The 13,541-nt window shown below is 27.3% G+C and overlaps 1 protein-coding gene across 1 annotated transcript; it reads right to left on the bottom strand.

Annotated features, from left to right (window-relative positions):
* Nucleotides 1-988: 988 nt before the first annotated feature.
* LOC115725585 (heptahelical transmembrane protein 2) lies at nt 989-5,591 on the bottom strand. Its single transcript, XM_030655162.2, has 4 exons — nt 5,115-5,591; nt 4,929-5,021; nt 4,727-4,793; nt 989-2,014 (listed from the first exon to the last, which is right to left on the bottom strand). The coding sequence occupies exons 1-4, from the start codon at nt 5,360-5,362 to the stop codon at nt 1,334-1,336; spliced, it is 1,089 nt and encodes a 362-aa protein (XP_030511022.2). The 5' UTR covers nt 5,363-5,591; the 3' UTR covers nt 989-1,333.
* Between the last annotated feature and the right edge of the window lie 7,950 nt (nt 5,592-13,541).

Genomic DNA, 13,541 nt, shown 5'->3' with positions numbered 1-13,541 from the left:
TTGGATTTGGTGTATGTAATCCATCCAATATAGCAACAAATTGTACATCATATATTATTATTATTATTTTCATTTATAATTATTACTATATTTTTTTTTTATATTTATAGATATTTGATATTATTATTTGTATTTATAAGATTAAAAATGTTACTTCTATAATGTACTCCCTTAAAATGAATCTATCGATGCACTCTTATTTGTTGCATCTGAGAAGATTTTTTTTAACTTAATTTTTGTATGATCGTCTACGTTATAGCTGTTTAAGACTTCTAATAAAATTTAAAAAATTAACACGTCAAAAATAGGGTTCAAACAGTGCAAAACTCTTTTATTTTATACGTGCGCAAAATAGACTGTTTCAACCCTATTTTTGGCAAGTTAATTTTTTTTTTTTTTTGAATTTCTCAAAATATTGGAAGATGTTCTAAATAACTATAATGTACACGATCATGAGAAAAACTTGACCAAAAAATTCACTCATATGCTGAAATAAATAGGGGTGTATCAGTGGACTAGTAATGCATTGTAAAATTTTAGTTTATTTTTTTTTTCATGGTCATCTAAATTATAGTTATTTAAGATATCCAGTAAAATTTTGAAAAAATTCAAAAAAATTCAACAAGCCGAAATAAAATTTAAACTGTCTGTTGCACGAGTGACTTTTTTATTTGAAAGTGTGCATTGTAAAAACACAATTATTGTGTGTAAATTTAAATGTGTATAATTATTTTTATTTTATTACAAAATTAATATAATAATAAGTAATATTTTTTAGTGTAATTTTTTGTATTGTGGTTAGAGTGGAAATAATTTTTGACACCAAATTTAATGATAGTGTGACATTAAATTTAGTGTGTTCCTTAGACATGCTTTACTGAACTTACAATCTGCTAGTAGTAGTTGTAGTTGTAATAACAAGCAAGAGTAGAGATAAGTCAATAACCAAAGTAACAAGAAACACACTCTTCTCCAAGGCGTCCCATAATTGAAGCATAATAAATATTTAATAAATAATAATAATAAACAATTGAAAAATACAATAATTGGAGCACCCAAGATGATGAACACACGTCTAGATTCTCTTTTTTTTTTTTTTTGGTTCTCCTTAATATATAATTTCAAGAAATTAAATCTACAAAGCCACTTGGAGAATTAAGTACCCTGTAAACTCCTAGGTGGTGGCCTTTCAACAACCAAAAAAAAAAAAATTGTAACCCACTTCGAGGGAAAAGCTTGACTGCTCAACTAAACACTAATACAATATATTACAATAATAGATTACATAAATATGTATATATATATAATAATAAATAAAGCTTACGATTATTATTTAGTGGCAGGTGGGTGATCCTCGGCGAAAATCCAAGACAACTAATGTGGCTGCGCTATGAGCTAGGGCCCCTAAAACAACAAACACATGGAAAATCTGATGACTATGTCCAGCTATATCGAATTTACCTGGTTTCCATTTCTCTGGCACTCTACTAACATAGAAGGCAGCTCCCAAACCATAGAAAAGAGCCATTGACAGCTCGTATGCAAGTGCCACCATTATATGTTTAGAGCCCCAATGTAGGACAACGGTGTGCACCGCGGGAATCACTCCCGAGAACCCCATTGCCAGAAAAAGGGTGGCTCTGAAGGTGCGGAATTGAGGAGCTGAAAGAGCAGGGGAGAGGAGTGTGATGATGGCTAAGACTCCAAGTACTGAAATGGAGGTGAGATAGAGGAGTCTTGAGATGGGGTGACAGGAGAAGCCGTAGTAGATTGGGGCAAAGAATGAAGAGACTATCATGATTGAGATTCCGGCGTAATCAAGGCGCCAGAAAAAGGAGCTGAAACGTTTGGAGTGGGAGGCTAAGAGGTGGGAAACAGAGCTGCAAATTAAACAGGCCATTGACCCGGCTAAGAAGATGAACCAAGGCCATATGGGAATGGGGTCTGTGGTGTCTGATTCCGGATGGAGATGAGTTGGAGTTGAAGGGTTTGGGATTTGCCTCAAATGTGAATCCTGCACCATACAAGAAATCAAGGGGAATGAGCTTGTGTCAAATTATACAGTGAGAAATTATGTAGTGATTGAAATAAATGGTTGTGTATAAGGTTTTGATGTACCATCTCCTATATAAAACGTCTAAAAACCAATGGTTGTAGGAAACATATGTGGGATTCGTGTGAAAATCCAAAGGGGTTGTAGTTTTCATTATATTCAAGATCATAATAATTGATATCCTAGTGTCCATGCATGGGTTGGTAAGTGGTAACCAGGTGATAAATATTTATATCTAATGAAACAGAATTAGTGTAAAGCTATATATCATCAACAGGTTAACTATATATACATAGAATCATTATAAGCTATTATACAAATTTGGTTTGTAAATTATTATTTCGTAACAAAAGTAATATTACTCTCTTTTTTCGATAGATTTATTGAAGTAATATTTATTCTATTACCAACACGTTATTATGATGTGAGACAAACACACACAAGATTTTTTATGATAAATTTAATCATATAAAAGTAACATTTATCCAACGACCAAAATCTTATCACGGGATTATGGCTTGGTAGCTAATAGCTACTATATTTTTCATGACATTGTTCCTTATAGTTACAGGACCATTCATATAATTTTTTGAAAAATTTCAAATAGAAAGATGATATTGTAATGAATACAGCTATAAAAAATTGAAAAAATATTTTCCAGTATATGATTTCGAGCGTAAAAGTTGAAGAGCACTCTCATCAAGTGTTTTATAACAACTAAAAAAAAGTAGCTAAAGGTTTAAAATTGATTTCCATCAAATGCTATAAAAGCTTCTATTATAACTCGTCCCAAATTCTAAGAAAATTCTCTCTACATTTAGCTCAATGGTTAGGGTACTCTCAAAAACTTCTCTAATCTATCTCTTAAAATACCTCATTAAAATCTAATTTTTTCTAATTTACCTCATATATATGTTACACCATATATTAATTTCTATATATTTTTATGTTTTTTCTTTTCTCTCATTCTTTAAAAAAAAAATGTTTGTATTTTATTTTTTCACTTTTTTTTGGTTATTTTTTTATTTTAATTAGCAAAATATATGTAAGAATATAATATTTAAATAGTGTGGAGAAAAATATAAAAAAGTATATGTGATACAAAATAAAAAAACGTAAAATTTTAATAAAGTATTTTAAAAGATAGGGTAAAGAATATAAATACTGAAATGAAATGTTGTAATTTAATTTATTCAGCATTAAAGATAGTATTTTGCTTAATTAACCAAGGGGACATTTATTAAATTGATTTTATATAAATTAGAAATACTAAAGGACACAGTAAGCCTACTGCCTAGTATTTTTTTATGTGTTAATATCATTATTGGTCTAACTAAATATGAGGTCCCATATAATTTAATATAATAACTTTTAAAGAATATTCCTAAACAATCGCAACGTGATATATCATGCTTAATAAACAAAAAAAAAACCAATAAAAGAAAAACTGCCACGACAACGGATATAGGAGACAGAGCCCTATCATCAAGTACCAATGAGCATTTCTTTGACTCCGTGAGTGAAAAAAATTCCAAAAAAAAAATGTCAGCTGCATGACTGATCTCATCTGACAGCAAGCAGATTATCATACGTTACATCCCACGGTTGTCAGTTTATGTTCTGAACAACTGGCATAATCACCACCCTTGAAATAATTAAAAATTATATATAAATTATTATTAACTAATTACTTATTTTAATAATAATATTATTCCACTGGTTGTTAAATTGTGACAAAACTTTTTTATCACGCGGTATTGGCTGACTGACACACTTTTCGACCTCTCAATTTTTCATTGGAGGTACATTTACTAATTTTAGCCAAAAAGTACTAATTTTCTCAAAATTATTGCCACAAAATTGTAATAATAAATTCTTACCCAATAATAATAATAATAATATATTGTATTAAGGAAGCCTATTTCACTTTTATCAAAAATACAGACAGATTATTATTTTTAGTGACATAAAAGGATGTTATCACTCTTATTTTTTTTCAATAGTTTACAAATAAAATAGTGATAACATCTTTTAAGTGTTCAAATAAATTTTATTTTATTTTTAACACAATAAATTATTTAAAATTTTATAAATTTACAGAATTAATATTATAATTATAACAAAAAAACTCCAATATATATTTTAGAGTGAAAACTGGAAAAAAATTATAATTACTAATTAGCACTCCTTGTTGTATTAACACTTTAAAATTTTATTAATACATACTACAACTACTAATTAATTATTTTTTTATATTAAATATATATTTTTAATTTGTTTTTTAAAATACAAATATATTTTAAAGTATAATAAAAACAAACATAAAAAAATGAGAACTTGTTAAACTAATAATTATGAAAATATTAAATTTTTAATAAAAAGTTGACAAAATTTCTTATTGAAATTAAAAAGTTGTTCAGAATAATTAAAACAAAAAAAAAATATTTAACTTAATGGAGTGAGTGTCATTATTTATTTATTTATTTTTTGAAGAGTGCCTTTACTTTTGGGTACAAATCAAATATAATAGTCTCTCTCTTTAAACTAAAATGTTTATAATTTTTTATATTGGGTGCAATTATAATAGTCGTTATATATAACATTTCAAAAGAGAAACAAAATTATAAATTTATAACAATTAATTAAAAATTTAAAACGACATGAAGAAAGCACCTGAATATTGTCGTTTGAAACATTGAATTCCTTCGTCGTCATCGTCCAGGGTCCTGAAACCGAAGCTCTGTCACCGGAAAAGAAAACTTATTTGTTTTTTTTTTCTCTCTCTCAAAACTCCAAAAACAGTAATAATTAATACAGAAATTAATGGAGAAATTACAATGATAATCTTTACAAATCTCAAGTATATATTTAATACCTTGAGAAATTTCCAAGCACACCTCCTAACTCCGTCTTCCCCGTGAAAGTCACCGTCATTAATCCGGCAAAAATCAGAAACCCTAACAAATGTCTGTGTGTACGGAACATAAAAATCAAATTAGGAAAGAAGAAGAAAATCATCAACAATTAACTAAAATATATAGAATTGATCTTATTCACTTACGTCCAAACGTTCAATGTCTCGTTGTGCCAAGAAAAGAGGCTTAAGAACATGTCCTTTAATGGCCATTCGCACCTGTAATGGTCCAAAATATACTCGTTGTCCTTTAAATACTCAGGCAAGTCTTCGTACCTTACCAATTGAGGTCTCTGTCTCTTCGTTTTCGTCTTCGTTTTCGTGATCTTCATCTTCTCAGATTCAGCTCGATTTTCCAGAACCTTCGGGATTTTACTGTTTCGATGCTTGATCATCGTCGAGTGGATTTCTCAAACCGCCGGCCTTCGGTTGTCCGGCGAGGATTTGAAGGTCGCCGGGAGATCTGTAACCGTCGGAGATTGAGACCGTCACCTCTCTCAGTCACTCACTATCTCTGTTCTGTGTTGATTTTTTTCATGTTTCATTCAGTTTTCGTATTTATACACGCTGAAAAAGGTGTCTTTTGAGTCTCCCATTAACAAAAAAGATAAATGCTAAAATGCTGCTGTGACCCATTTAATACTTGTAAAATTTACTGATAGTTTTATTTTGTTAAATAATAATATATTATAATAGGATTTTAAATTATCTTTTATTAAATTAAAATTTAATAATAATATATAAATTTTATAATAAAATTAATTATATTTTTTGTATTTATTCGTATTAATAATTATTTTTAAATTAGTATATTAGAAATATTATCTAAAACTTAAGTTATTATTTTTACCTTTTATAAAATCTATTTTATGTACAATTAATAATTTTTATAAAATATTAAAATGTTATTTACTCTAATTTTTATTATAGTAAAATAAATGATATTAGATATTAAATTTAGATTTTATAATCAACTTTAAATTTGTATTGATGTCATTGTTGTTATTTTTTTAAAATAAAAAATTAAACTAAATAAAGTTATGTAATTTATAATTAAAATAAATAATATATTCATACTAACATTTTTTAAGAGTGTTATACCAAATGTCAAAACTAATATAAAAGATAAATAAAATAAAATATTATTTTTTTATATAATATGAAGAGATTTAACATATTACTATTAGTATAATTAAAAATCGTTAACTAATTATGAGATGCTATGTGCTGGGCATTATTAGTGCTCAATACTAATATTCTTTTAAAAATACTATTATTAGAGATGATTTAATCACTCAAGAAAAAAGTTTTCTTCTCTTTCGGCAAGGTTCTGATGTGTGTCGCACCAATTTAATTGTTACCACGTGTTAAATATTGATTGGGTTTTAAAATAATTGGTGAGAATTGGGTGTTTGAGTGGTGGAATTTATTTGTTACCGTGGAGTTGAATGCAGTGGATTGTGAACCTAGGAAACTTGTTCGTGTTTTGAATGTTTTTGAATGTTTGATAATTTTTGGTGGCCGTGGCGTTTAAGTTGTGAACTGCTAACTTAGTAATTAGAATTTCAAATTAGGCTGAACTAAGATACTTTCAAAAAATAAAAATAAAAATAAAAATAAAAATTAGGCTGATGGTCAAAATCGTAATTTAAGCTGAGTGAATAATTAGAGAGAGAGAGTAAACACTAAACAATTTTGTTCTCATAGTACAAGCAAGGCTCCACTATTTACGGTACAAATTGTTTCGGAATATAGTGGTACAATTTTTCTTTTTTGATAATTTTTTTTGTGATAACTATTTTATTTATTATAACCAATATAATGGTATAAGATTGAGTATCAAATATTTTTATTCTTTTCATTCAATCTAATTAATAATTGAATTTGAAAAATTATCAAATTTAATTAAATTTTAAAATCCAATTTAATCTAATTACTGATTAGATTAAATTATATTAGATTAATTTTTTAATTGACAATCTAATTACACACTTAATTTTTAATATTAACATAAAAATAAAAATAAGTAAAAATTAAATATCACAATTTATTTAAGATTAATACTCTATAAAAATATTATTATTACAAGTGTAATGCAACTAAAAATTTAAATTAAGTAAAACAACAATGTTACCAAGTAATAAAATAAAAGAAAATATTATGAAAATAAATATACAAAATAACTAAATGTTACAAAATCAACACAAAATAAAGTCTACCAAAAATATAATTAAAATATATATTTTTTATTATACATAAACAAATATAAATATTTTTTATATATAAATGAAATTTGATTGGATTGATTTTTAATTAGATTTCGAGAATGACATCTAATAATTGATCCAATTTAATTAGAATCTAACTTTTAATATCCAATCCAATCCCATTATAATTTTGATACCCATTTTTTTGTAATTTGATTAAATTAAATTAGTTCGGTTCAATTAGATTGGATTGGATTGGATGTTGCCAACTAATCTAATCCAACCTCTTAAAAATCATCTGAGAATGATTATATGGGCCAAAACTGACTATTATAGTCTTCCTTATTCCCCCTAGCAGCTAAACTCACACCTATTAAGAATGGCTTACAACTAGCGGCTGCTTTGAATTTGAGGAATGCTCGGGTATATAGCCTAGGACTGTTTGAATGCTGTGAACTCTATCAAGAGGAAAGTAATAGGTTGTAGATGTTGATGGTATATGTGCTCATATTTTGTACCTTTGTATAGTTTTGAGCTATCAGTTGATGTTTGTTTCGAGGGTAGAGATGCTAACCTCCTCGCTCATTTATTTAGCTAAGCATGTTTTAGTTAAAACATTTGATAGTTGGAATGAGAATTTGCCCCTATGTTATTGTCTCTATAACATGGATTTGTCTTTCCTTTCTAATTTTTCTTAACTTTCAATCGGATCTCTTAACAATACAAAAACTTATAGTACATTGCTTTGATAAACTTGCTATTTATCAATATTTTTTCAATCTAAATTTTTTTTCTTTTCATAATTTTTACTTTGTATTTACTCAAGGCTTTCGGTGAATTTTCAAGTTCGAGTGACACCCATACCGCCTGTACTATTTAAAAATATAATTTTATTTGATTTTCCTATAAAAATAAAATATAAATTAGTGACTAAGAAATTAAAAATTAAAACCCTAAACTAAATTTAGTCATCTCTCTTTTCTCTCATTTATTTCTCTCTTTTTCACAAACTCTCTTTTTTTTTATTCTTGCTAAGCAGGCAGCACCCAATTGCAGGCCCCGACCCAAACTTGGCATCGGACCCCGAACCCACAACCCGAACCCAGACCCCAGACCACGACCTGGAACCCGAACCTGGATTCTGGACCCTAGACCCACACCCGAACTCAGACCCGAACCCCAAACCCTGACTTAGACCTAGACCCAAACCCAGACCTAGACCTAAACTCAGACCTAGACCCGAACTCAAACTTCGGGCCCTAGACACGGATACGACCCTAGACCCGAACCTAGCCCCCACCCAGACTTAGACCCAAACCCGAACACGGACCCTGAACCCGAATTTAACCCTACTCGAACTTGGACCTTGACCCCAACCTCAAAACCCGACCTAACCCAGACTAGGACCCAAACCCCAATTCTTGACCCGAACCTCGAAACGAGACTCGAATATTGGGCCAAGTCTGAGACTGGGGCCGGGTCTGGGTTCCGGGTTTGGAGTCCAAATCTGGGTTTGGATTTGGGTCTAAGCCAAACACCATTAAATTTTTAAAATGATAAAAAAAAATATTTTCTGTTCTCACTTTTGAAAACACAATTCTGAAAAATGAAAACTAAAAACTAAAAACACAACCAAATAGCCTCTAGGTATCCCAGTTGTCTAGTTTGACAACGATAGTACTATTTAAATACCAGTATAGGTATCAAGAATGTTTTATTAGATTGCATCTAGAATATTTATCCGGTGTAGTGATGTTTATGGTTTGCCTCATGAGACTATTGTTTGTTCATTATGAATTGTTGTTATAATTATGATAATAAGTATGGGCTTACTCTTATTTTAACTTGGATCGATTATCTATCTCATTTATGTTGTTAATTACTTTTCTTGTTAAGTCTCGCGATTCACGGGTACTTTGAGGTGTGGGTAAGGGCAAGAGAAAATTAGGCCAGTCATGAGATTACTGTCTTCTCTTACAAATGTACATATTGACTTATCCGATTATGGGGTTGAGTTATTTTGGGTTGTACCTAATGTGTATTTTCAACTACTTGTGTATATAACCCTTTTTGTAAAATTTTTCTAATAGGAAATTCCCGAAATAAATTTTTAGCGATGTCATCATGTTCATTACTATGGTTTTATTTTAGTAAAATATATACTATTATCACGAATTTGATTAAATAGTTAATCTACTATTAGTAAATTATATTTCAAAAACAACACGTGATGTCTTTAGAGGTTAGGGCGTTACATTTATATAAATTCCTTTATTCAAATTAATACCCAAATTCATTAATTTTTTTATTGAAAAATATCTAAACTATCAACACCCGAGATTGGAGCTACAAAATTAATTTTCCTTTTTTTTTTATTCAAATTAGCTATTGATTTTTTGGCTCCTGAACTAGGAGGCTTCAACCGATCAATCACCGGAGTCGAAGTTTCTCACCTTGGCTTCCAGAACCACCAGGAAGAATTTCAAATCGAGACCACTTCACTTATGCCAAGTTTCGAAAAACAATGGTAGCTTTAATGAAATCTCCATACTTCCAACGATAACCACGAGCCACATTAGTAGGAAGAAGAGTACATTCATAAATAGGATGGCCTATAATGCCACAACAATAACAAAGCTCCGGAAGCCTTTCATATTTCAAAGGAATTTTTATTTTGGTTCAACCTTAATCAAACCAATTTGTCAACAGTTTCAGAAGAGGCTTGGTAATGTTTACGCCTATATGAACACAAATAAATTAACCCAAATAATTCCCCGATGAATTAGTATCAATCTCAATTAAGTTCTCTATCCATATTTTAAGTCATACAAGTAGGAATCATATGAAATTAAGCACAAAATTTAACTCAATCAAAATTGAGTTTAGTATAATTGGAACTTCTAAAGCCAATACCGGTTAGTACTTTTTAACAATTTCTACATAAATGTTAGATTTAATGAATTTATTATATTGGTTAACTAAACTTTAAGGTCAAGAATTAGATTGGCCACAAACTAATTATAAAGGCTATGTGTTAATTTATTTGGCTGACACTTTTTCAAGAAATGGTACTATTTATTAATAACCATTAGACATGGGCATGTGTGATGTCTAAGTTGGCTTAATTAATAGTTAGCATTATTTGTATCACATGAAACATTTAATGATGTAAGAGTATAATTAATGAAGTGATTAGCACATTTAGATATCCTCATAATAAGAATAGTGCTATATCCTCCAATGTACAATTATAAACAATTAGAGCATCAACTAATGGTAGTATTGATTTTAAAAATTTACACATAATTTAAAAGTATAATATTTTATTTTATTTTTCACATCATTTTTGTCACTCTTATTTCTAAAAACACTCCAATGTATAACACTCTTTAAAAATACTATAATTATGTTCTCACACATTATTATTTAATATATATCTTAATTTTCAACTATAATAACTTTTTAGTTTCAATTTTTATTAAAAAAAAATGAATAGCATTAATGCTACAATATAGCATCCATGTACATTTTCTAAAATGACATTATTTTCTCTCTAATGGTATAACATCTCATTATTTTACCACATAATATGTCTACCTCACTAAGCATTTTCTAAAATTTTACCATTGGAGATGCTATAAAGCTTAGATTTAAAATTTAATGTTTAATTAATATTTTATTAAAAATATAAAAACAATAACTCTATCATTAATTTTATTATATAAAATAATAAAATAAAAATATAAATTATCCATAATTTAATATACTTAAAAAGTCGTTGTTGATAATCGTTTTTCCCAACGAAGTATTCCCAACGACTTTTTACCAACGAAATGTCCTCATTGATGCGCAATACTGACGAAAACAAGGGTTTTTACCAACGAAATTTGTCCTCAGTAATGCTCATTTTTCTTGTAGTGACACCATTATAGTCCTTGTTTTTGCTAAGTGAACTATATTTTAATTTTGTATCTTTATTAGCTAGAGATGCTCTAATAAGACATGTGAGATCATCTTCAATTAATGGTGTAGATTTTGTGCTAAATTCGGCTTAAAAAATCAATCAATATTATATCTGACTCAAATTTTATAATTGTGCTCTAATACACTAAGTGTAATATAAACTTTATTTTGATAGAAATGTGTAAAAAAAATCAATAAAAATATTAATTTTTTTTATTGAAAGTATATAAAAACCATACTAAATATATAAATATATATATAAGTTATTAATTATATTAATGAGTGGTTAAAAAGTAAATAAAAAAGTAATATTTATTGTGATGTAAAATTTGGTAGAGAAAAATTTAGTCCATGCTATATTTTGTGTCAAATTTGACACAATTTTTAGCATGTGTCAAATTTAGACCACATTATACACTATTATTTGAGTTCAATTTTATGAATATAAACTAAAAAATACATATACACTACATTTATAGTACTCTATTGAAAATGCTCTGATGTAACAATTGAGAAAATACATTATTTTCTAATCAAATTACAAGGTATGCCCTACCTTTGCATTAATTATTTTCTTTTATTGAGTAGGAAACCTAGGATTCCACAAAAATTAAAAGAAATGCATTGAATCTTAGTGGTTCATTCAATAAAGGCTCTTCTACTACCTTACAAATAAATGATGAACCCAATAATAAGAGAACCATGAAGGTGATGATAATAATCTAAATTATGACATCTATTAGTTTACTTTTTGAAAAATCTAGAGCGTACACCCATATACACCCATATTGTTGGTGATCATTAATAATAATACAGTTATGGTCAACACAAAAATTTCAATACAACAATACTCCACAATAATATTTTATAATAATAATAATAAATAAATAAATAAATAAAGAGCCTAGTTCATTGGAAATAAATTATGCTACTATAACTTCATTATAAAAATGGAAAAGTGATGTGAAATCCCAAAAGTACAAATATTTTTTGTTGAGGAGTACTAAGCAAACTCTCTTTTGCACTCTCTTTTACACTTTCTTCCTAATTAAGTGACATGTGTAACAATCTAAATTATATTTAAAAATAGTTACAATTATGTCCTTATTTAATTTTTATTAATAATAATTAAAATGAGTCATCTCATTTATTTATTTTTTATTTTTTTAAAACTAATAATTAATCTATTTATTTTTACTGATAATTAAAATGTGTGATTCTATTTACTTATTTGTTTGTTTTTTAGACAATAAAAAAACTTAATTAAATTATATAATTTTTTTTAATTAAAATTTCATTTTTTTTAATAGATAATATGTACCACAATAAATTATTCTTTTAATTTCTTTTATAATAAATATTGGCTATTTACTTTATAAAAAATAAAAAAATATTTCTTTTCATAAATTTTGTATCAATTTTTTTATTATTTTTCATTCTTTTTTTTTTTTTTTGCTTCGTATCATTCTTTTTTTAAAAAAAAATCTTGTTTTTATTTTTTTACATTCCCTTAAATAGTTCTCAAATTTCTCTCTAATCAAATATATATATATATATATGTTAAATCAATTAGTTTTTTTTTTTTTTGCCTATTCATGAAAGAATTACTATTGACTAGGCATAATTATATTAGTTTATTTTTTTTCTTTTATTATTTTTTTTTTGAAATCTTTTCTTTTATTATTTCTTTATATATATGTAACAAATATGAAATAAAATAATTTAAAGAATGATACAATATGAAAAAAAAATGATGTAAAATTTGTTGAAAAAAAAAGAGTTAGTGTTTTTTATTTTTAATAACATAAAATATTACATATTTATTATAAAAAAAGATGCATAGTAGTATATATTATTTAGTAAAAAAAAAATGAGAAATTAATAAAATAGTACAAAAAAATAAACAAGTAAATGAGATAACACATTTTAATTATTAATGAAAGTAAAAAGGGTATAATTGTAACTATACTTAAATATATTTTAGAAAGTTACACATGTCACTCAATTAGGAAGAGAGTGTAAAAGAGAGTGCAAAAGTGAGTTTCCCTAGAACTCCTTTTTTTGTTATGACTTGAATATAATTTTTAGATGTGATTATTAGGGTTAGGTAAACTAGATTTGTGATGGGTTTAATTGGTAGCCAAGTTTGGACAACAACCTTATGAAATTAAGTTGGGTTTTTGAGACAAAATTTTCCAAGTGAAGTAATTAAGGATATATAAAATTGGTCATTAATTTTGCCCAATAATACAATACAAAAATACAAATGTGGTGAGGTTGTTGAACCTTTATTGTTTTAAACCGTATACGCAAGATTTTGTTTATCATTAAGGAAAGGGAATAATTTAGCCAAAAGTAATATATATATAAACTATATATGTTGCAGATTAATAGAATGTTAAGT

This window comes from Cannabis sativa, chromosome 6, assembly GCF_029168945.1.
Source record: "Cannabis sativa cultivar Pink pepper isolate KNU-18-1 chromosome 6, ASM2916894v1, whole genome shotgun sequence".
Classification (NCBI taxonomy): Eukaryota; Viridiplantae; Streptophyta; class Magnoliopsida; order Rosales; family Cannabaceae; genus Cannabis; species Cannabis sativa.
Note: the sequence above shows the minus strand (reverse complement) of the source record. Positions and strands in the feature narration are given on the sequence as shown.

Coding starts and splice junctions, on each gene's coding strand:
- LOC115725585 (XM_030655162.2), bottom strand. CDS start 5,362: ATGATCAAGCATCGAAACAGTAAAATCCCGAAGGTTCTGGAAAATCGA. Junction 4,794..4,928: donor GTGCTTGGAAATTTCTCAAG/GTATTAAATATA, acceptor TTCCGGTGACAG/AGCTTCGGTTTCAGGACCCT. Junction 2,015..4,726: donor TTTCAAACGACAATATTCAG/GTGCTTTCTTCA, acceptor TGTATGGTGCAG/GATTCACATTTGAGGCAAAT.